This window comes from Ptychodera flava, chromosome 1 (assembly GCF_041260155.1).
Source record: "Ptychodera flava strain L36383 chromosome 1, AS_Pfla_20210202, whole genome shotgun sequence".
NCBI classification, from domain to species: Eukaryota; Metazoa; Hemichordata; class Enteropneusta; family Ptychoderidae; genus Ptychodera; species Ptychodera flava.
The window spans coordinates 34,088,520-34,113,421 of record NC_091928.1 but is presented as its reverse complement, the minus strand read 5'-3'; the positions used below and the strand labels follow the sequence as shown (position 1 = coordinate 34,113,421).

General features: G+C 38.8%; 1 protein-coding gene across 2 annotated transcripts in view; it reads right to left on the bottom strand.

Moving 5' to 3' along the window:
* The window catches only part of LOC139135748 (coiled-coil domain-containing protein 82-like), a 38,936-nt gene extending 25,943 nt beyond the window's left edge, over window positions 1–12,993 (bottom strand). The window contains exons 1-11 of one of the 2 annotated variants that reach the window (XM_070703419.1): window positions 12,098–12,993; window positions 10,875–11,400; window positions 10,054–10,246; window positions 9,344–9,523; window positions 7,878–8,058; window positions 7,441–7,554; window positions 7,022–7,119; window positions 5,321–5,389; window positions 4,180–4,410; window positions 3,552–3,647; window positions 1,170–1,256 (exon numbers count right to left, since the gene is read on the bottom strand). In XM_070703419.1, coding sequence (XP_070559520.1) covers window positions 1,170–1,256; window positions 3,552–3,647; window positions 4,180–4,410; window positions 5,321–5,389; window positions 7,022–7,119; window positions 7,441–7,554; window positions 7,878–8,058; window positions 9,344–9,523; window positions 10,054–10,246; window positions 10,875–11,400; window positions 12,098–12,641 — 2,319 coding nt within the window. In that variant the 5' untranslated portion in view covers window positions 12,642–12,993. The remainder of the gene's footprint in view (window positions 1–1,169; window positions 1,257–3,551; window positions 3,648–4,179; window positions 4,411–5,320; window positions 5,390–7,021; window positions 7,120–7,440; window positions 7,555–7,877; window positions 8,059–9,343; window positions 9,524–10,053; window positions 10,247–10,874; window positions 11,401–12,097) is intronic. The other variant, XM_070703428.1, reaches the window with a different exon arrangement.
* Window positions 12,994–24,902: the final 11,909 nt, after the last annotated feature.

The following is a 24,902-nucleotide window of genomic DNA, read 5'->3' as shown; positions in this document are numbered from 1 at the left end:
ACAACAGACTGTACTGTAAAGATTACTCTCTGGGTTTTGAACAGTGTCTGAACAGACGGAGATATTGAGTGATCCAGAGCAAGGAGGGTTTTACAGTTGTTGTATTATACCTGTTCATGGACGAGAAAATCATGCAGGTAGAAAAATGGCCGACAAACATTGTGAATAGCGAGTCACTTTGTACGAGTGTTTAGCTAAAAATTTTTACAATCTTTGCAATTCTTAACTCTCCTGACCTTTGTCTCTGTATACAGGTCCAAATAGAGCATGGAAAACATTGGAGGTGGGCCAAACCATAATGCTGAAAGGGTTAACCCATTGAGTGCTTTAATTTTTCCCAGCAAAATTTTAGTGTAACAACAGATTTTTTATGAACTTTTCTGCCCGTTTTTAATAATTTTAATAATTTTGGACCAAATGAGAATCACATTCTTTTTAATCAAAATTTTGGCAAAAATCTGAAAAAAAAATTGACTGGAGTATATTTTATAAAAGTGACAAAAATTGACTTTGGCACTCAAAGGTTTAATGTAAATGCAGGAGAAACCTCAAGTATTATTGCGTTATCTGAGCTTTTTTATACCTATTTTCATGCGGAATCGTCCAACTTCACAACTGAAAACAATCACACTGCAAGTCTGCACCAAAATTTGACAGTGAACTGCCATTGTACAACCTGACATGCCATTGAAACACTTTCCAGCTTCTTTTGAAGATTATTTGTACTGTTCAAATTTTAATGTATGTTGAATAAAGTTGAATAAATATATATTGGCAGCTGAAACAAAAAAAACACCAAAAAGACAAACACAAAATGGCAACAACTACACCACCAACAACAAACTATGAATGATAATTGTACTATAGCTTTGTCAATACCAGTGAATTTTTGTGAAGTCATATCCTCAGATTATTACTGATAATGTATCTGATTATCCAGCATTGTGGCCCCAGATGTATTCTACATCTACAAAGTCACTGGCATTGCCAAAACTGTAAAATAATAGCAATAATGTACCCCAACCTGGCCCATAATGGACAAAAGGAAACTTTGCACTCCATAATGTACAAGGCAGAGCCTAGTATGGAGAACAAAGTTTGCATTAGTCAATTATGATCCGGGAGGGGGGTACATTATTGCTTAAATAAAGAATTAAATATTCACTTACAGATTCAACCCAAGAGTCGTCATCCATAATCACTTCTATCAGCTGGTTTTTCTGAATTTGTGGTCTCACCAGTCTGTGATATTCCACCTTGTCAAAGGAAAGAGAAAACAAGAATGTTTCTGAATGTTAGCATTTCTTTCTGTTGTGTCAGATCCTGTCAATGTAAAGGTATACAGTCACCTGTAATCTAAATATGCCCATATATGGTCAAAGGGGCGTTCCTTGGTATTCAAAATGCCCATGTGAGGGCGCTCTTTTTTAAAAGCAGCCATCCGCTTAAAATCTGTGATTGGTTAGATTTTCTCTTTCCATGGTAACTGTGGCAAAATTGGAACAGGTGACAGTATAGCTTTAAAGATGATGGTGTCCATGCTGGCTACATATATGTGTATCTTTCTACACTATTTTCATAATTTAAAACAAGTCTTATGTAATGATGTTATATATAATAATATGACCGGATTTGCGTAACTCACTGTAGTTTGCCTTGGGATCTTCCCCTGCAGCTGCTGAGATGGCTACCGTGCCCTTTGGGCACCAAAGCCTAAGTTGCACACTTGGGCACCAAAGCCTAAGTTGCACACCAATTCAAAACCTTAGTGGGTACATCATTGTTCACAACACTTTCTAAAGTTCTACAAAGCTTATGGTTCATTCTTTAGAATACTTCATGGAGAAGAGGGGGAAGTGTTCTTGTTTTCCAAATTAAATTTATGAAGAAACTGTCAAATATTTACTTGTTACTTTATAAAGTGATATTGATCAATGTGTTTTAATCACATCAAATCAGAAAAGTGTTTGTGATTTGGGCAGAGATTGTACTTTAATAAGAGATTGTAATTTTACAGTGACTTTACCAGAGTCTCTTTACTCTAAGTGAGTCACTGTAACTTAACTGGATCCACAGACAGTGTGGTACAAGCTACTGAAAATGCCATTTACTGTGCTGGTAGACATCAGGGTTATCTCTAAGTTTTATTACAGAAATAAAATAACAGGCGGCCGATGAAGAGCGAGGGAGCGGAGCGGCCGAGCGGGGAGAGGGTTTGGGAGGGGGGGTATCCCCCCTCCCAAACGCTGGCGATTTTTTGTGTGACTATGTGTGATTGTGCTTATTTGGTGACACTTGAGCACCTGATTTTCTTTACAATTTATTACCAAAGATGTTGTTAAATTTTATGAAAAGTAAGGTTTTTAGCATCTCATTTCTCATTTTTTGTGTACCTTTATCAGTAATCATAACCGTCGATGGATGCTACAGCTAACACACAGCATCGTACGCAGGGCTAGCTACCGTTTATTTTGTTGTTGCCAGCACCATAAAATTGTGTTTTACTGGCGATAAAGTACAGGAAATAAAACAGAACGCGGAGCACATGACAAGTTTATGAAAATTCGTTTTACGACAGCCTTAAAACGGCGCCGTCGGAGTGATCGAAATTCGTTGATCGTTAGTGCATTGTCCGGCACGATCAGGATGTTGATGGCATCGGCTAGTTACATTTTAAGAACGCATGATTCACTTACGTTTACCTTTGTCTAATTTTTGTTTTTTCGTAAAGTACTGCTGAATATCGTTAGATTTCTTTTTGGCACTTCCGATCGCTCGCACTCTTGCTTGAGAAAATTCACCTTGACCTCATGATCTATGACCCGCTCAGAACATGCTAGAGGGCACGAAACAAAATCGGCCAATCACTGCAATGATTACGTCGTGGTGAGATCTTGTCCTATGTAAATTTCCATGCATTGGAAAGAGTGAGTAAGAACGCTTAATCTGTTTGGGCGTAGTACGTAATGCATTTCTGGATTGTATGTGTTTACGGAAGTACGACGTACGAGTTTTATCGGGACATTTTGGCAAGTTTGGCATTTTAGTGAAAATGCGACATATAGTACTTTACTAGTGTGACACCAGCCGGCAGGTCACGTGCTTTTTTGACTTGCCAGGCGGCTATTTTCGCCGGCTGCCGGCTTTTAGCGAGAACACTGACACATTCTCGCTGCAGCAAGACTTTCGAGGAGTTTTTCAGCAATTTTTGAGGACTTCTTGGAGTTCAAAGTTGAAAATACAGTAACCATTTACCAGGAATCATTTTGCAAATTAGCATTTTTAAATATCAGTTCACATGTCACTTTGTTATCTTCAAAATTATTTGCCGAATTATCACTTTTCAAAGACTTTCCAGGACTCAATCTCATTTTTAAAGACTTCTCATAGACGTTCCAGGAGGCTGAAAAATCCAGACTTTCAAGGACTTTCTAAGAGTGTAAAGGCTCTGCTTTAAAACCTGGAGGAACACTGAGTGGTGCAATGGTTGGTACTGCAGCACAAACTTCCTCAAGGACAGATAAAGAGATTACACAGTAATGAAATCATACCTTTTCCTTGCAATTTTTCATCAAGCTCCACTTGTAATGGTGCAGACTATGATAGAGTTTGGATCTCTTGTAGCAGAACCTTCCAACATACCAGTGCTGAGGACATGAAAACAAAAGAAATGTGAGACTGGAGTATAGAGGTCCAAGTAAGTTTGATGATGTAGAAAACATTTAACTGAATGAATGATACAACAAATATCAGAATTTGAAAAGACAAACTGAGAAAATATGTGATTCCAGCCACATTTATGCCGATATAATTGCTTGATTAAACATCAAATGCTTTGTTCTGTGTCTTTTTTGTTTTGTTTTGTACAGATTTTGATTTTGACTTCTTTTCATAGAAAACAGTTGCAACTAGAGGTTTATTTTTCTTGCACTGGATCTTGAAAAATTTCACCAGGCATAAAAACAGAGAATGATGTTCTATCTATTGACCTTGCATGACAACAACGTTTGTCACAAACCCATTATTTATCAATGGTGAGTGCCGACCTGTTTACAGGGAATTGGTGGCTGAACAGGTTAAAAAATTCACAATCTTTGACTTTCAAATCTCGAGTCTTGGGCAGCGCATAAATTCTTATCTTTATTAAAGAACTAATCCCAGATATTTATCTTTGCACACCTCCCCACGAGTATCTCCATAATGTCCAAACAATTTCTTAACTGCATCATCTGAGTCCGAGGATTCCGTGTCAAAATCCCACTCTGGATGTTCTGTCTCTTCATAGTCAGAATAATCACTATCCATACAGTCAGGATTGTCACTCTCTAGGTCTTCCACGGTAGTCCTGTTGTACGGTGACCCTGCGAACACGACGACTGTCGATGCGTAACGATCCTTCAGCATACACGCCTGGTGGAATTACAGAGCACATACAGAAGCCCCACTGAGTGTTGATGAAAATATCAAGCATTTGAAGATAAACATACAGAAACAGTGAAACCATACACAGATGGTTTATAGAGGCAGAGGCTGTAATTTTTCATAATTTATGCAGTTACACGTGGTCAATGAGCAAAATACCCATATTTTTCATTACACTGGTGCTTTCACAGCTGACAAATTTTACTGTCAGCACTTGTTTTGGCAAGCTGTCAGTTATTTTCTACTTCCCAGCTGTTTTTTGTTTTATGTGTTGACCACAAACTGGACTTGTCCTGCTCTATAGAGTATGTTGAGATACACAGTATTCAGCTTGACAACTCAGCCTGTATATGTATACACTGAACTGTTATTGTTGGTATGAGAATTTCAGCCTGGACTAATATTCAAATTTGGGTGTTTCAGCAGGCTTTGAGGAGTACATGTACCAGTAGAACAAGAAATTTCAGTTGATATCATAGTAGAAAAGTAGCGTAAACATGAAAAATTATGGTTACTCAATCTCTGGAAGTCTCAAATGCAAGCTGAAATATTCAAAATTTCCTCTACAATTGAAGTTTACAAACTTGCAACCATGCTTTCTCTTAAACAAAAAAGAGTCTCATCCTTGATTTTAGAGTCGTGAATGACAATGGTACAAGCACTAGTATCCAATCTATGCAGAAAAGTTTACGACCATATACAAATGATTTCATAACTTTTTGAGTCACTTTATGAATTTGTACAAATTTGCAGAAAACTAAGCATGTCAACAGTACAATTATTATTCTTACAATTTCACACTGTCCGAAAGAACACCTGGAGGGCATCTTGTTTTGGCTGAAGACAAATCTGCACACACTGAATATCAAAATACCACGACCTTTGATCTTTGACCCACCTGACATGGAGACCCTAGATAAGCAAGGCTGTTTTCTTCATACATGTATGGATACTTCTCTACTGCTTTCTGAGACAAAGCAAAATTAAAAACAAAAGTAACCATCACTTCCCATTACATTTTCTTGAGTGTTACATGAAACCCATTAGTGCTATGTTCACATGCCAGTGTCAAGTTGGCACACTCTATATTTTCATCTCTCATTCACCTGAAGTGACCTCCTACCCCATCCACCATCTCCAAAATGTGAAAGCCCATCATTTGTGGTTAAAACAAGTGCAGAGAAACAGTAGTCGTGGTGAAAGTGTGATTGGCTGGCTACAAATATGTTATTTCACTGATCAAATCTGTGTTTGTATATCAATGTGAAAAAGATTAGAATTACTATCAATCACATTTCAGCAGAGTCAAAATATGTTTGAAAAAAGTTTCATTCTGTCGAAATTTTGGACAAAAAGTCAATGACACATTATCAAGTATTCACAATGGACACAAATGGTCAGTATGAGAAATACAAATATTCCAGTGCTTCCCCTTTTTTTAGGGAAAAAATGTGTATCCTTGCTATTCTCCTCAACCATAGAGATACTTGTTTAGGCGCTGGGAATCATAAAGGTGAGCAGTGATACGATGAAATCCTGCGCAGTTCCATACACTGTGGCAGTGACCTTGATGTACAGGTCAACAGAGCTTTTAAATAATATATGAATTCTCTCATCTATCGATAAATTCAATTTCATTATTATGATTATTGTGTACATGATCCATGATTTATGCAGATGTACAATTAATTAACATGTTGGATGTAATATTTAGAGTGCGTGACTTTTTAATATTGTCCTCTTTTACGGTAATTTGACTGTTAAAAACATAAACTTTTCCAAATCAAGAACACAGCTGAAACAGTAATTCTGGTGCCATCCATACATTGTGAGTTTGAATCAAATAGAGGATTTGCAGAATAATCAAGCTTATATTGCTCTGCAGTGGAAAGGAAGGCACAGAATCTCATTGGTGATTCAACTCATCCTCTTCATTGACAATTTCAGATGTTACCTTCAGGGAGGTGCTATAGGCTTCTGACTGGTGAGAAAGGTCATTACAGGCAGTCATTTCAGCCCACAGCTGTGCCAATTTTAAACTCCATGTAAATCTGGTGTGGTAAAATATTTTTTTTTTTTTGTTTTACTGTAATTCGATGAGCCTTAAGGTAAATTTATGTTCTTATGGATAGAGGATAAAATATTTGAATTGAATACAAATGAGTTGAACGAACACCAGATGTACAAACTTGAACAACACACATTGAAATGCTTAGCATATATGAATATTAATACTTTGCTTCAGTAATGTCAATGGGAAAGAATGGAAAAGAATGCTGATTAGATTGTTTAAGACACAGATAACTCACAATATTGTTTGTTGAAAATGGTAGACAAATTACTGATCAACAATTGGCAGAAAACACAATCTTAGGAACCACGGGAAACACTGGACTACTGTAACAAACTGTAGAGGGCGCTGCACACGCGAGGCCAACTACTGTACATTCATTTATAATTTGCTACATTTTCAACAGTAAACGGTCTAAATTTAAAATCATTATCCTGTCCTGCTTCAATCATTGCAAGAATATAGTGAGAAGCAAAGATTACTGGATTGTTTGACAATGAGAAAGGCCTCTTTCAAAGGTATACATACCTTATAAATATCAATCCATGCTTGACTTTTTACAAGAAACATCTTCCTGTCATTCAACGTGTCATCCACTTTGTACAACGCTGGCAGGAAGTAATCATCTAGGAAAAAAGATGAATTCTGCATCAATGTATTGTTAAAAACAACATACTTGCCCATACCTGGTGATCAATGATATTTCTAAATGAATAGCTGTACACAAATTAGACATACACTACACCATGCTTTAATAAGTTTACATGTTAGGACTGTGCTTGTGCTGTACCTGATAAATCATATGAAACTTCTCAAACCTTTCGGCTGGCCTGACCATTGCAGAAACATTCTATTTATGCTTAAATGATTTCCGCAACCACAGGAACTCCTGGATTCCAGTCTTACCAGTGAGAAAATAAATACATGTACTCTTTGTAAAAACGTACCTTTCTCTTGATAAATACAGACCAGAAAGTCAGGGTCAACAGCACCACTCACCATGGCCTGCAGGTAGATTTCAAACACCTGTCGCAATCCACCAGAAAATATTGGTGGTAGCACTGAAAAATATCACAGAAGAAAAAACCTTCATGATTATACTGTAAACTGGCTGTGTGATAGAAAGGAAATTACTGCTCACAAAGCTGATCACAACTAGTTCTGTAATACACAGTGATTTCCTGGGGAAATTATTTCCTTGAAAACTGTTTATAACTGTCAAAAACATGGCACTAAATTGAACACTGATGATTGAATGATAACTGAACTACCTTATCAGTGGTACATAGTAGGCTCATGCAAGTGATTGCAGCTTCAAAAGCTCATGGAGCCTGATCAAAATCTACTGTATAGTAGACGGTAGCTGTCTGAATTCAACACCTACTTGGCATTACAGCCTTGGGGCTGATTGGCTCCTCATCACATGGAGTCAGCCATGATATCACTTCAACTCTCTCAACATCTCCACCGTCCTGATCTGCAGAACAGGAATTGTCATCGTCTGCATATCTGCACACGTCAATCCTCTGGTAATTTGGCTTCTGCTTGTTGCTATAGCGACTGACCTGTGAAATGGAATATAACATTCCTGGAGGATGAGCTAGCAAGACTCAAGAGTGTTCATGAAGGAATGCCAACACCCAGTCAGGTTTTTCTCCAGGTTTCTTTCACAAAGGTGGAATGTCACTCCTCGCTTGAAAATTTACGGAGGATTGGTTCTGATTAAACAGGAAGTTACAGGACTGTGGGCTCACAATGGGAGGGGGATTACTGATGACGCAGCCATTTGCATACACTGGGCGGGAGTTTTTGAATTCTCATAGCATCACTTTGACTGTATGATAAATTTGAATAATCATGATGGGCACTTTCGTGACATATGCAAAGAGGGGTCACATGGTTGTACAGGGAACACACTTTGAAACATATGTTCTCCAACAAAAAAAGAGAACATTTTTACAGTTTATTTTTTACACAAGTTTAGTCAGCATATATACATTCACAGACTTCATATGCAAGATTCAACAGCAGTGAATGCCAGAAACATGGCAAAATTATGGAATTCTGGGAGAAAACACGGCATATCAGATCAGTACCGTAGCTTTTTTACATCTGCCTAGATTAACGATAATCTGGGTTTTATAGGGGAAGCTCCTGTTTAAGGGGGACTGTAATAAATTATGCAAATTTAAGTCATGTAAATTAAGATTTTCAAAGTATTAGCAAATTAAGGTCAGAATATTGATCAATATCAAGTAAAAGACAATGCTGTTTCTCTCTTTTTTTCCATCCAGTAAATGTTGAATAAATTAGAAGCCTACAAAAATCATCCACATTTCATTTCAGTTCAAACATAATTTTGCAATCTGGAGGCAAAGTCTTGTTGATAGTCTTCCAGATTTATCACATCCTTCTGCAGAAAGCTTGTACCACTTTACTGTGATTTTACAGTAATAAGACAGGGGGATTTGTGCAGTGCTTAACTTGTTTTAAAGGACAAGAATTATGACTATGTGGATGTGAAATATTCATGTCGATATTGCTTGCCCATGATCAGCAGCGTACATGCATCCACATGGTAACAAATTGCAGATATCTTGCTATCATCTAGGATCATGGCCAATTAACAATCATTGAGATTTTCCTACCTCAGATCATGTAGGATAGCTGGAAAAACACAGATTCTTTGTTACAGTGTGGATACATACACTTCTGTCAGAACAGATAATGATAATAACCAATTACTCAATGTTACAGGTGGCTAGGATGTTCTGTGTTCCAGTTACTGTGCCTCCGTCAGGCTTCACCTGGTTAAATCGTTGTTGCACTAGTCTTTAGGTCTAGGCTCACCTCCAAGGTTCGCTGAAAGATTTCTGGAGGAGCATCATCTTCATCTTGATCCTCGTCGTCATGGTGATCATTGTCCCCCGTCTCTCTCACATATTTCCTCATCTCTTTCCCTTCTATCAGCCAGATGAACATGATGTCATCGCTGTTGGAGAGCAACTCCCTCTCGACGACAAAGCTCAGCTAAATTGGGCAACAAGCAAAACAAAATCAACGTACAGTATTGTATTATGTTAGTGCAGTCAATGGCCATTAGCCAATTTGTAATGGTGAAATAAAATTTAAATTGCTCTATCTAAATTCAGGGCAAATGTGCTATCATTATATTTTATATCATTTTTATTTGGTACCACCAAAGAGCACAATAACCTGCTATATACCAGTATACTTGAACTGTACTAAAGACTGGCCTTTGCAGTTTTCTGCAGTAACAATACCGTGGGTCAGAAGTTATCTAACATTGCTTCTATTTCTTTTGTTTTCTCTATGTTGTTTTCTGTATGAAGTAGGCATCATTGAATTAAAAATTTTGTTGACCATACGGTATGTGGAGGTGCTGCCAACGATGACTATTATCCAACATAAGCAAAAGAGTATGAAGACAAAGCAAGTCAAAAAACATCAAAATCTTGATTTCCGATTCAGACTACACAGTGTTGTTTGTGTACAGCAATTGGATCTTTAAAAGCACACACACGCATCAAAACATGTACCTCTCTTTCATTGTGATTTGCAGTTCCCTTTGCCGTGTCATCACCACCATCATCAAAATCATCATCTATCGACTGATTATCTTCCAGCTCTTCATCATCATCAACGATGAAATCTGTCAGGTCTGCATCGTCATCTTCATCGTTTATCAGCTCCTCTGGGGATGAGTTGCCGCTTTGCTCTCCTCCTTGGTTGCTATGGAAAATGATGCAGAGACACAGAACAGTCACTTGAAATCAAAATGTAAACAACGCAATGTCATGGCAACAAGGCCCACAATACTGGTCCAGCCTTTGCACAGAAAACTACTTTACAGGAATATGTCTCAATCTGTGACGGTACTTGGGATGGCAGGGTGTGTGCGGTATAACTGATGACTAGAAGAAATTCCAATCAAGGGGTAGACTGGCCCCAAGTTGCCTGGCTTTTCTTCGCAGCGGAGTGACTGGCTGGCCAAGGTGTTCACCCAACGGTCGACACAACAGCCTACCACTTAGCATGACAGTCTGCTGGTGTTTAGTCCTTCAATTTATTATATGTGTTGATATTTATTATGCCTACAGACTTGGAGCAAGTCTAATCAAGAAGTTACCAACTAGTACATCATGAGTATTGATGTACATATACGAACACAGATATTTAAACTTTTACACCACAAATGATTTCTGATTTTTCAGACAAACCCAACAATAAAAGAGCAACTAGATACTTATTTTACAAGGTTTACGTTGAATTGACATACAGAAGAAAAACAATGCATATTTTGGATCATTACTATTCATGTTGGATACACATCGTTGTAATATCAAACAAATACACCTACTTGTTCTCATCATCTTCAGACTCTACATGAATCTTACGAGCTTTCTTGACACGACTTGGCAAAACATCGCTGTCGCTACTCTCTGCTCCGGCATCACTAGCGACAGTGACAATGCCAGCTCCGTCATGGCTTGTGCTGGGATGGCTGTCATTGAGAGAACTTGCTATGGCACTTTGAATCAACAGCAGCTCATCATCTGAAATGTCACCATCATTGGCGACAATGTCACTGACCTCACAAAGTTTACTTGAGCTCTGAGTGCAGTTTCCGCTGAAGTCTAGCATCACCCGCACGTTCTCTTCAGAGGGAATTCTAACAGTTTCTTGTGGTAAATTTTGAAGTGGGGTGACATCAGCTTGGCAGTCATTGTTAGTGTGACTGTCTGAGTCGGCTTTTAGTGGAATATTCACGGCGTCTATTGAGTTGTCATTTTCACATGATTGCTTGGCACGTCCATTGCTTGTAATGCTGCTTGTCTCAGGAGATCCAGACTTGCCTTCTGATTCTCTTTGTGCCTTCTTCTCATCTGTTAATAACAACACAAAATGCAGATTCTTCTGGTTTATTTTTACCATGAAGACAATAAACAGTACAATGTATCTGATTGGTTAATCATCATTATCTTCTTCATCACCACCACCATCACCAACATCATCACAGTCACTCCGCTCCGTGAGGAAAATGGTAGTACATCTGATTTCTAAGTTTATATTACATTGATAATATTAATGCAGTTGTAAAACTAAGCGACCTTTACTGTACACCTTGGTTTGTGGATTGTCGTGGTAGTAGCTCTGCATGGTAGGGCTTTGTGTAACCGTGACAGCTACATGTACATGTATAGCCCTACAGCGGGTCGGTAACACACAGCCCTGCTACACAGAGCTGGTGGTGGTGGGAATGTCTCAATATCAATTTCCATGCGTCATACCATATACATGTCTGAATAATCGGTTTTCACTTCTGGGCAAACCGTCACTGATGCAACCAGCGTTGGTTGCATCAGTGACGGTTTGCATGCATTGAGCCAAATGTCAGTCAGCTTGCATTGAGTCGAATGCCTGCGTGATGATAGCCCTGCGTACGATGTTGTGTGTTCCGCTACAGCTAATCGCCCCGCTCACAGGGCAGGGCTGTGGTGAGCGGGGCGATTAGCTGTAGCGGAACACACAGCATCGTACGCAGGGCTAGCGTGATGAAAGCAATTTGAACGAAACACATACTTTGCCTTTTTCGGATCCTTTGCAATCGACGCAGCTCCATCAGTTTTTGTTTCTTGCCACTTGACGTTATTTTTCTGCGATCACGTAGAGTTCTTGTCGGTGTAAAGTCTGCCGCTGTGTCGATATCGGGGGCTTTGCCAGTTTCCGAATGGCTGCTTTCTCCCGACGGACACTCCGCGGATTCTGATGTACTATCGACAATCAGGGGTGGTCTCTTGCGTTTGTTTACTTGGTGGTGTCCGATTTCGCCTTCCGATTCCGAAGTAATGTTATCGTTTGGTTGGTCAGATTTCCCGCTTTTTTGTGACCGGGAACGACTTCTCGTCACCATGTTGGTTTCGCACGATTTCTTCGTTTCTACATCGGGATTTTCTTGCGGTGATGAACTGCCCTTGGAATCGACTATAATTTGGGGTCTTTTACTATGGCGTCCCTTCTGGTGGTTGACCGTGTCGTTAGATTCTGTCTCGGGTGTCGATTTGTCGCACCTGCTGCTCTCCTGAGCACGTGAGCGACTTCTTGTAATGGCAGAGTTCCGATGCATCGTAGAACTTGTAACGGGTGTCGGTGAAATCAGATACTTACTGTCTCATTACTTTACAGTGGCAGTACAGATGTACATGTACGTCCTCGATGTCCTGTGCTGTGTCACGTTTGAAACGCGCGCGTGCTGCTACAAGAAAATGGGTTAACATTACCAACATCCCAGACCAACATTACCCTGCCTAGAGCTCATCCTGCACACACGCTGCACGGCAATCCATTACTCATGGCCTGAAAAGTGGGTTGAAGTATGCATTTGCAGAAAGTAGTGTCAAAATCGCAACTTTCCAAGCAACAGCAGCACGCACAATTTCACTACCTCAGATATAGCTGGTCTGTGTTTATGCGGAAGTGGTCATCAGGTCACAGAGCGCCATCTATGTTGACCTGACACGCTTTGACTATACTTTTGTTTTATTATAGGCTGTCTCTTTGTTTGTAAATATTTTTCAATATCATGTTGCATACACATTGGTTCTCTTGAATGAAAATGGTAATGGATACAAAACCATTGAGGAAGTCAGATGCAATAACACATAATCACGCGACAAGATCGTTTCGCAGGATTATTAGAAGATATTATCTGAGATGGACTGATCCCTTCTACCAAAGGAAAAAAGAGTAATCTGGGTGTTTTTTGTTGTTTATGTTGTTGTTGTTGTTGTTGTTGAGTGATAAAATTGAAGAAAACAAGTATCTCCTTTCTGTTGATTCATTTGCTTTGTTTAGCTTCTAAATAAATGTAAACGAAAATAATAATTTATAGAGCTTCAAAGGCTTTGAGGTGTCAAGAAAGACTACAGTGCCTGTGTACGTTCTCTCCTATAAATGAATGACAGACACTGGCACAATCTCAAATTCTTGCCGTGGTGACGTGAGAAGTCGACATTTTACCAACAATGCATTAATATCATATAGCTTGCCCCCTCCCCGCCTCCTCCCAGGTACAAGACAAAAGCTATTTAAGGTAGCAAAAATTGTTTCAATTCATTAAATGAGAAACCTGTTGTAATGTGTCACTCTGGCATGGGGAAACAACGGGTCAAACGTCAGGAGCGAAAATAAATTAATGCTGCAGGGTAATATGTTCTGGCACGTGGAGAAACAGGAAATTAATCAGGCTGCCATGCACAGATATCCCAGTGAGACCAATTGTTTCAACCAAGTTGCCAAGTAGAACAGATATTCTAAATTAGAAGTGATTAATGTTTCAAATTACCTGGCTTGATGGTTTGGTTGGAAATCTCAGGTCTTAGTCAGCATAATGAGGATGTGTCATCAGAAGTATTTTATCATCGTAACCAGTACAGCTTGGAGTGTTTGATGTAGCTAATGGATGATTAATGGCCAGCATTCTTATCATTTGAACCTTCCTTTTAACCCCAGAAACACACACACACATAACTATCACCCAAGAATGGCTTTTCAATATTTGGTAAATAATGAACAAGCTATTCTGAGATTTCAAATTTTCAATCCATCTGAAATTATCCCTGAAAAAATGTTTTGTCAATTTTTATCAGAAGAATGAAAGAAGTTGACTTTTGCCCTCTACTCCACAAAACAGCCAAACAAACATTCATGTATTGATCGTATGAGCTGTAATTTTATTTCTACAAATTACAATTATATGCAAAATAGTTGAGATGTAAAATTGCTGATTCTAGATATGGTTACTCTGTACTGATCTGATACAGTACTGCTAGGCAGCTAAGTACAAATACAATGTCATGCCAGAAATGCATGATGGGAAGGAAAAGTCATTGAATAAATATATGAGAGAAATCTAAGTACTGAATATTAGTATCTACATGACTACCAATGTATATATCTGAGATACTGACAAAAAAGTACTCTAAATATTTTTTTGGAAAGAAAAAACTTGGAAGCAAAATGTCAGATAACTTACAGTGATGATTTAACTTACAGTAATGATTCAGGCAAGAGGTTACCGTGGGTGATGTCAGCATGGTACGATATCGTGTGTTGCCAGGAAACGTGAAATTACATTATCTTGATTGCTAAAGTTTACTCTGGCCAATTGAAAAAATCCTAAACAACCAGGCTTTTTTTCTGCATCTTGACCTGTCACCATGACAAAACAAATCACTGAACACGTCGCTGTTGCCATTAATTCATTGGGGGCACATTTCAAAAGAGTTGGAGAATCAGCCAGTACTGGTAAATTTGGAGTCGTTTTGTGGATAAAATTGCCTACAGCGACATAATTTCTCAAGATAGGTTGCACAAACACGCTGTAAGACTAAATATCGGGTTTGCAAATGCAGTGTCTACGACAAAGACAGCTATTAATAGATACTAACATGTAAATTCATACAATACATTAGTTCATTTTGACATAAGTATATAACATGTGAACTTACAAAGAGCAGCTGTATTTGTCTTTTGAACCAGTCTGGACACGTATGAGTAATTTCAATTACATTGTCACTTGACACTTAGCACAAGAAAAAGAAACATTTGAAAAAGTCTGAAAAGTTCCAACTACTGTCAGTTCTGAATTCACTTTGTTCAAGATCTCGTAAAAATATTGTTGAAAAATAGCTGGTTTCTTTAGTAAGTAAACTTGCCATGAAAATTAGTTGGCATGCCTCAGTGTGTTTAAGCTACATTGGCTGAAATTTTTTGGGTGTGTTTAGTTCCCCATTCCTGCCAGACAGTATCATTTCCTATCTGCCAAGTCAACAATAAGTGGTATGGAGCCAAAGCCACTAATATTTCCACCAACTTGGCTTTGTATATTACAGCAGGTCATAGTCAGTAAAAATCATGTTTACAGTATCTCTGTTTTCAGGGGCCTTAAAGGTCTGGTGAAATGCCCATGTTGCAAAATCACAGAAATACAGTTGATGGTCTATAAAACAGTTACATTCATTTCTTTTTTCGTTTAGCGCGCGTGATTATGAAATATGGCAAAAGAAAAATGCAATGTGGGCGTGTCCCCCGAGCCTCTCCAGTCGACTTTTTCGGCTTTCCGAAGTTTGCCCGACTCCGTATCTCATAACGGGAAGTAAGTATTTCACACCTCCGTAAGCTCCCCACGGGGGTAACTTCTAGGGTTTCCGCTTACATGATCAGGACAGTGTCCTCCTTCACTATGGGAAGACGTTGTTCTTTTGGTGGCTGTGACAGCGGCAAGAGCATGAACGGCTCAACTGTAAACTTTTTCAGTGTTGAGTGTTTGAACCATAATGTGCTTGTCTCTTCTGGTTCGTACGATCGGCCACGGTCCCTCGGCTGAGCCTGCCTCGCTACTCGCTACACAGAAGGTTGGACCGTAATGCAAATCAACTGCATGAACACCAACACTGAACGTTGTGACTGCCACTTATAAAATGCACTAGTCTGAACGTCGGGACCGCAATGCAAATCGACAGTACATGTAACTTAAAACGTAAATGGGACAGTGATGCAAATCAGCTGCATGAACAGCAACACTGAACGTTGAGACTAGCATTTACACAACACGGAACGTAGAGATCGCGATATACAAATCATGGAGGTAGAGTCCTCCCTGATACAAATCGACAGCAACACGGAACGCGTCGTTGGGACGGCGATTAAATTGAAGAACAACGGGGAATACCGGATCACGAGGACTGGACCGCGATGCAAATCGACCCTCAACATGGAATTAAAATGCACAACACAGAACATCTAGACCGCAATGTAAATCAACTGCGTATGTCTGCTATGTATAGCAAAAGTTTCAATTCTCGCGAGCGAGCGTTCCTATGCCTGCTGTACACTAGCCCTGCGTACGATGCTGTGTGTTCCGCTACAGCTAAATGTGGTGAGCGGGGCGATTAGCTGTAGCGGAACACACAGCATCGTACGCAGGGCTAGCTGTACACTAGACAAAATTACGTCAAATTTATCGCGAGGGCTCGATTGCGTGTGTCAAGTTTCAATTCTCGCGAGAGCCATTTATGCATGTTGTACACTAGACTAAATGACGTCAAATCTCTCGCGAGACTTGGCTCGATTGCAAATATGTACGACGGAAAGAACGCAATAATACGGAAGTAGACACAGTTTTTGTGAATCGCCGAGAGAGAAGCGCAGATTAAACAAAAGACTAAAAACCCACGTTTTTTCTTTATTTTACCATATTTTTTAAACAAAAATCAGTTTCGCCACTGTGGCGAATTAGGATCGATTGTTTTCGCCACTTCGGATTTCGATTCGCATTGGCGAACGAACGTGGCGAATGGGCAGCACCGGGTACGAACACTGAGGCTGTTTTGTTAGCGGATACCGGGCAGAGATAAGGCGGCGTTGGACCGCTATTCGATGTAAATGAACACACCTGTGACGTCACAGACGGCCAACCATGATCCCCGCTGCGGGCGTGACCTGAGTGTCGCAAAATGACCCCATGAAAGCCGCGCATAGAAATATCAAAAAAATTAACACTTGCGCGTACTTTTAGGTTGCAATTATGTTGCGAGTGTAATAGTATTGACCCCCTGGAAGATATTCAGTCACATGAACGGGACCATTTCACCAGACCTTTAAGATAATAAAATTCAAGGCTTTGTTCAAATGCAAAGTTATGAGACACACAATGCTTCACTAGCTTTAACCAACTTGACCTGATGGTGAAATATGAACTTGGCAGGATAAGGGATGCTGGTTTGAAATGCAGTATCTACTCCAAAAGTAACCCAGGTTGCAAAAATATCAGTGTTATCATTGATGCCTGAATTCAAGCCTGAGCTAGAATCCAACAGTAACATTGCATATTATACGGAATGAGTTGTGTTTGTAGGGATAGTACCTGGTACTTCAACATACCGGTACTTAATGGAGAATTATAAGAAATTGTACTTGTGGAACAAAATTATTAAAACATGAAAAGCTACAGCTATTGCCCCTTCATGGAATTATATTAAAATTAATCATTTGTGGACCTGAGTTAATTTTTTTCCTTTAAATTACGGATGATCACAAAACAAATATATTCTAGGTAAGATAACACAGAAAACAACATACAATGTACTATATATAAACTGTTTCTCTAAAATTTGCAATATATTCAGATAGAGTACCGATGAGGAAACATTAACATCCTTGATTTGATTTGTGCCTATATATATATTAAATACATAACTATGGGAAAAGATAGAGAAAGACAGAAAAGATGAAATCAGGAAACTTGCAGTCAGTCTGCACCTGCTAATGCAGGGAAGTCAAAAAGTTGACTAACTGTATGACTCACAGGAACTACCACAAAATGTAACTGAAGCTACATACACTGATTTTGCTCTGACAGGAGCTTGGGGGAGACATATTGTTACGTGCAGAGAAAACGAACAAAAGGGTGAACTCAGCAGTTAACGTTTAAACAAAATTTATTACGAAAATAAAACTAATTGCTAAGTTAGGGATAGGATACAAGCTTTAAAGTGTACAGACTACTTATCTCAGCTGGGACGGCAAAGCTCCAGTCTCAGAGTTGTAACAGTCAGTTGGATGAATGAACAGTTCTTTGGCTTGCAGGCTTGAAGCTGCACAAAGTCCACAGTATAAATCCAGCGTTGACAGTGAAGGTCTTGAAAAGTCTTGAGAATGACTACTGCTGGAGTTTAGTAACACACAAGAGACACGATCCCAAAAGTCTGACTGGAAGCTGTGCACGTCCCTTTTATAAAGGCATATAAGAACAATCTAGAACTTTTATTGACATGCTAATTACTGTTCTAAAATTATCTCCCTTACACAACTAATCAACTTTCCAGAACATTCCAAACATGACTAATTGAATTCAAGGTTGTGAGGTCATCAAGGGCAGTGACCTTGAGAATGTTCTAGACTAATTGAACTCAGGTCATGATGAGTGTGGGGGAAATGACCTACATAACACACCCCCTCTTCAAAAAAAAGAAATTTTTCAAAGAAAAATCTTTCTTTTACAAATGTAATCTTGAAAAGGATTTAAGTACTCAAATTTTGTTTTACTCTAAAGTAAAGTTTCTTGAAAGTGAACAACAATAAAATTCTTGAAAGTGAACAACAATAAACTCTAAATACGAGAGAGACAGTCTGCAATTAAATTGTCTCTGCCTTTGATATGTCTAATGTCAAGATTAAACTCCTGTAACATTAAACTCCATCTTAGCAATCTCTGATTTTTGCCTTTAAATTTCTGCAGAAAAACAAGAGGGTTGTGATCAATATAAACCACTATTGGCTGATTTGAAGAAGTAACATAAACTTCAAAATGCTGTAAAGCTAATATCAAAGATAAACACTCTTTTTCAATTGTAGAGTAGTTTCTCTGGATTTGATTTGTTAAATTTGAGTGAAAAATAGCAAACAGGATGATCTATCCCATGACTATGCTCTTGCAATTTATATTGGAAAACTTGAAATGGCACTGAATTTGGCATAAAGTATGCATGGCAAAGTCCAGTTATTTTTATTGAGTTCGATAAAGTCATTGTTTGGCAAATTCTTGCTTCCCCTTGGAGATATTCCGCTTTCGCAGGATTCAGTCTGTCTGGAAGTTGTTCCACTGGATTACTGTCGCAGACATCTTCATTGTAATAGATGATGTTTGTCTCGTTGGAATATCTTGGAACAAATGTTCATGGATTGGTTCTTTCAGCTGTTGTTGTGGTTCTGGCTGGAGGTGTGCCAACTTTGTAGACTCCAGATTCTCCAGGATTTCTGAGTTCTGAAGCTTGACCGAGCCCAGCTTTGAGTTTAGAGTATTTTCACTCAAGTCAGTTTCAGTATCACTATCTTCATAATGGCTTGAACTGACTGTACTGACAGGCTGAGTTATAGTAGGATTATCCCTATCCAAATATGGCTTAAGCATATTTATGTGACATAGCTGTTTTTGTTTTCGCCTGTCAGGTGTATTATGATGTAATTTAAATCACTCAATTTCTTATCAATTAGATATGGCCCAAAGTAACGAGCATGGAGTGGTTTGCCAGGAATTGGAAGTAGAACAAGAACTTTTGACCTGGTTCAAACTTCCGTTTTGAGGTGCTTTTATCATATTTGGTTTTCATTGACTGCTGAGATGACTCAAGATTTTCTCGGCTAATTCACATGCTTTAGAGAGTTTCGTACGAAAGTCTGACACATATTGCAAAATATTCAGACAATCATCATCGTCTGATAGGAATTTCTCTTTAACGAGCTTAAGTGGGCCACGGACTGTATGTCCAAATACAAGCTCAAATGGGCTAAAACCAAGAGACTCTGAATTGACTCTCTAACAGCAAAGAGCAAAAAATGAATTCCTTCATCCACTGCTTCTCTGTGTCAAAACAGTAGGTCCTAATCATGTTTTTCAAAGTTTGAGTGAAATCGCTCAAGAGCACCCTGACTTTCTGGATGATAGGCGGATGACCTATACTGTTTAATGCCTAGCTGATCCATTACTTGTTGAAAAATACCAGACATAAAGTTGGAGCCTTGATCGGACTGGACACATTTAGGGAGGCCAAATAAAGTGAAAAATTGACTAAAGCTCTCACTATAGTCTTTGTCTTTATGTTTCTCAGTGGTATGGCTTCTGGGAACCGAGTTGATGTACACATAATTGTCAGCATGTACTCATTCCTGATCTTGTTTTGGTAGGGGCCCAACACAGTCTATTAGTATCCTACTAAATGGTTCTTGAAATGCAGGAATTGGCTGTAAAGGGGCCTTTGGAATGGTCTGATTTGGCTTTCCTACCATTTGACATGTGTGACAAGTTTTACAGAAATGTGTTACATCCTGCCTGAGATTAGGCCAATAAAAGTGACTGAGAATTTTATGATAAGTTTTCCTGACTCCTAAGTGACCAGCCCAGGGCGTTTCATGGGCCAGGCGCAATATTTCAGCACGATAGGGCTTTGGAACCACAATATTTTGATGTTTTATAGCCCAATCGTCATCAACCAAAACATCTGGAGGTCTCCATTTACGCATGAGAATACCAGATTTTGTATAATAGGAAACAGAGCTATCTGAAGTTTTATCTTCATCATCTACCCTGTCAAACAAAGACAAAATATCTGGGTCTTTGTGTTGTTCTGCAATGAGATTTGATCTAGAAAATGTCTGACTTTGGTCAGCAGAAGTTTTACTGGAAGTTTCAAATCCACGAGGGATAACGGAATGATCCGTGTCAAACACCTGACTGAGAAAGGTGTCATTTAAGTCAACATCTGTGACATTATTTTGAGAGTATTTTGATTCTCGGAAGTTTTCTTTGACATGGCTCGAGTAATGGCACATGAAGGAAATAAATCGGGTATCTCTTGTTCAATTGGCTCTGGATCCTGATCTAAACTAGGATTATCAGTCACAAGTGGATTAGTAATGACCTTGTCCCCAGCAAGGTCGTTTCCAAGAAGAAGGTGAATCCCTTCAAAAGGCAAAAAAGGCCTAATACCTAAAGTCACAGGTCCAGAAACAAAGTCCGAAGACAAATAGACATTATGGAGAGGAACAGGAATGTAGTCATTACAATCTACCCCCTTAATAAGAACTTTAGAACCTGAAAATGACTTTTCAGAAAACGGCAGGGTATCTGCCAACAAAGAGACTGGGAAGCCCCGGTATCTCTTAAAATTTTGACAGGGGTAGCGGAAGAAAAATCACTAGAAAGTGATATAAAACCATCATGAATAAATGGTTCGAAAATACCCATAATGCTATCTTGAGAAGAATTGACCTTGACCTCATTAATTGGGGATAAGAGGGTTTAACCTCAGAAAATGTGTTGCACACATTATTAGACTCTAATTGAGTTGATGAAGAAATAAAGCCGGTGGGCTTAGATCCACTTTGACCACTTTGACCTTCACGTTTTCTTTTCAACTTGAAACACTCTGACATTAAATGGCCGTCTTTCTTACAATAATTACAAGAAAGTGTACCGAACTGTTTGTCAGAAGGAGATTGAGACTTGGGATCTGATGATGTGGGAGTGTTACTTGAATTTTGTGAACTGTTGTCATTTGATTTCCTACTCTCTTTGAGAAATTCTTGGATGAAAAGGACGAGTTAAATTTACCTGCATTGTTTCTGTAGGAAAAGGACTGGGATGGTTTGCTGAGAAATGAAGATTTGTGGGTCAATGAATAATCATCGGCCAAACGTGCAGCAACCTCTAATGTATCTGCCTTTTGTTCATTGATAAACGTCTTGATGTCACTCCGGATGCACCTTTTAAATTCTCTCAATCAAAACAAGCTGTCGTAATTTGTCATAATTCTGACTGACCTTTTCCGAAGAACACCAACGATCAAACAGTTGTTCTTTTGTTCGAGCAAATTCAACATAAGTTTGATCCTTCACCTTCTCACAATCCCTAAATTCTGACGATAAGCTTCAGGCACCAACTCATAGCCCTTGAGAATTAATTCCTTCACAGAATCATAATTTGAAGCCTGCTCTACTGACAACTGAATGTAAATTTCTCTGGCTTTACCCACCAAAGCACTCTGCAAAAGCATAGACCAGGACTCCTTAGGCCAATCCAGACTCTGAGCAATTTTCTCAAAATGAAGGAAATATTATCAACATCCTTTTCTTGGAAAGGGGGAACTAACCTGAAATGCTTAGTGATGTCAAAACTGTCTGAAGGGAAGAATTTTCCTGACTTTCTAAGCTCTAAACGTCTCATTCTAACTGCAGTCGGTGTTCTGCTAATTCTCTGTCCTTTTCTTTTTCCTCTCTTTCTTTCTCCCTTTGTCTTTCTTCCATTTGTAATTCTTTTTCTTTCATTTCCAATTCCCTCTCTTTCTGTCTTTTTCCATTTCTAACTGCATTTGTATTTTTTCTTTTCTAATGCCTGTCTCTCCTTTTCCATTTGTAATTCTTTTTCTTTCATTTGTAATTCTTTTTCTTTTTCTAATGCCAATTTTTTTAGCTCGAAATCTGCCTGTATTCTAATTCCAATTTTTTGAGTTCGAAGGAAGACTCAGGCTCATAATCTTTAAGGCAGACTCCTCAAAATGGCCAGAATTAACTAAATGTTTTGCAATCTTGAACTGTATTTCTCGCTTGCGCATAGATCTTTTGACATCTACTTTAAGGAAATTGGCCAGTGCTATGAGGTTGTCTTTTCTGAGGGAATTAAATGTGTCCTGATCAAGGTCATCCATAAATTCGTCTGGCTTGAATTCCGCCATGATTGAATTTTCGCTGAGTTCACAGTATACAGTAGTTTTGAAAAGGTAGGCAAAATGTTGTCAAACGGCTCAAAATATTCGTCTCCCGGACAAGCCCCCAGTTTGTTACGTGCAGAGAAAACGAACAAAAGGGTGAACTCAGCAGTTAACGTTTAAACAAAATTTATTACGAAAATAAAAACTAATTGCTAAGTCAGGGATAGAGTACAAGCTTTAAAGTGTACAGACTACTTATCTCAGCTGGGACGGCAAAGCTCCAGTCTCAGAGTTGTAACAGTCAGTTGGATGAATGAACAGTTCTTTGGCTTGCAGGCTTGAAGCTGCACAAAGTCCACAGTATAAATCCAGCGTTGACAGTGAAGGTCTTGAAAAGTCTTGAGAATGACTACTGCTGGAGTTTAGTAACACACAAGAGACACGATCCCAAAAGTCTGACTGGAAGCTGTGCACGTCCCTTTTATAAAGGCATATAAGAACAATCTAGAACTTTTATTGACATGCTAATTACTGTTCTAAAATTATCTCCCTTACACAACTAATCAACTTTCCAGAACATTCCAAACATGACTAATTGAATTCAAGGTTGTGAGGTCATCAAGGGCAGTGACCTTGAGAATGTTCTAGACTAATTGAACTCAGGTCATGATGAGTGTGGGGGGAATGACCTACATAACAATATAAAACTTTGATATTTTAAGTCAATCATGCAAAAATGGGCAAATTACTGAAACTGAAGGCTGTCTTCAGAAAGTCAAAGTGAACTCTCATTGGTCGTGATGGAATGTCCCCTGCATTCTAATGAGTAATCAATCACAAAGATCACTCTGGACTGTGTACTGGTCAGTTCAGCTCAGCTCATAGCGAGCAAGCCATTATCCCAGGCCCATCATCAACATTGTTTCAACCTGTTTTGATACACTTGATGCATACTAGAGAATCTATACAACAAAATGGAGGAACAAAATTGGCAAACCCTTACTTTCCCTTTGATATCTGTTGCACAAGGCTACAAAATACATTTGCCCACTACAGGCAAAAAGGGCAGGATGTAGCCACCTTTCCATTAACCGAAATCTCTCCACCAAATAAAGTTTTCATGGAGAGAATGTCACATGCCTTAATATGGCCAGTAGCTGTGACTTTTGATGATTCTTTCACTGATTTTGTTGCGCATAAATACCAATTCAAGTTTTCGTTCAACTCCCTAAAGCATGTTCAGACCTACTATTTAGTTACAATGCAGCGTGTGTGTGCAATACGTCCTATTATTGTTTACATTTGACTTCTAGTCCGGACCTGAATTCACTCGTCAACAATTACTATGCAGTCTACTCATGAACAGACTGGGTTGACAAGATGATTACCATAAGTCTCACCAAGCTCTGAGGAGTAGAAGTAATTGTAGTAGTTGAAATTAAAAAAATAGAGAACACCATCATCAAAAGTTATAGCCACAGACCCTTTCACAGACAAATGTACAGCATCAATAAACATGAAAATAAAATCTAAGTGCTTTGAAAGTAGTATTTCATGTTTAAAAAGGAATGTCTTTGTTGGGGGACTATCTGATACAGCACTGTACGCAAACTTACTTGGGCAGTGCTGGTAGCAAGTTTGGGTAAAATAAAAATGCTAAGTTGTGAGAGAAATATAAAGAGCTTAATTTCACGCCATTTTCAATTTCTTATAATCATTTTCGTTTGAATAGGGTATTTTGCTATTCACTCACTACACAACATTGCTTTCAACATTAAAAATTTTAGCGAATGAAATTTCGATATGCTCTTACTAATTAATTCAACAACTCAGCTGAAAAATACCAAGTAGGCTGCAAAGCCCAGACCCTTAAACATTCCTTTCTTTGCAATCTTGATGATACACACAACATACAACAGTTGTACTTCTGAAGTAAACAAGCCGTAGTCATTTGCTATGTTTATAAATTTCAAATATCGAGAAAGCAGCAAAATAAGTAAAATATCTAAATACGATGGGAGTAAGTTTCTGGTGTGATTATAATTCTCTTCGAAATATTTTATGCATAAATTGTGAGTCTGAGCATAGACCCTCGAGAAAAACTGTGGTCTGAGAGTCAA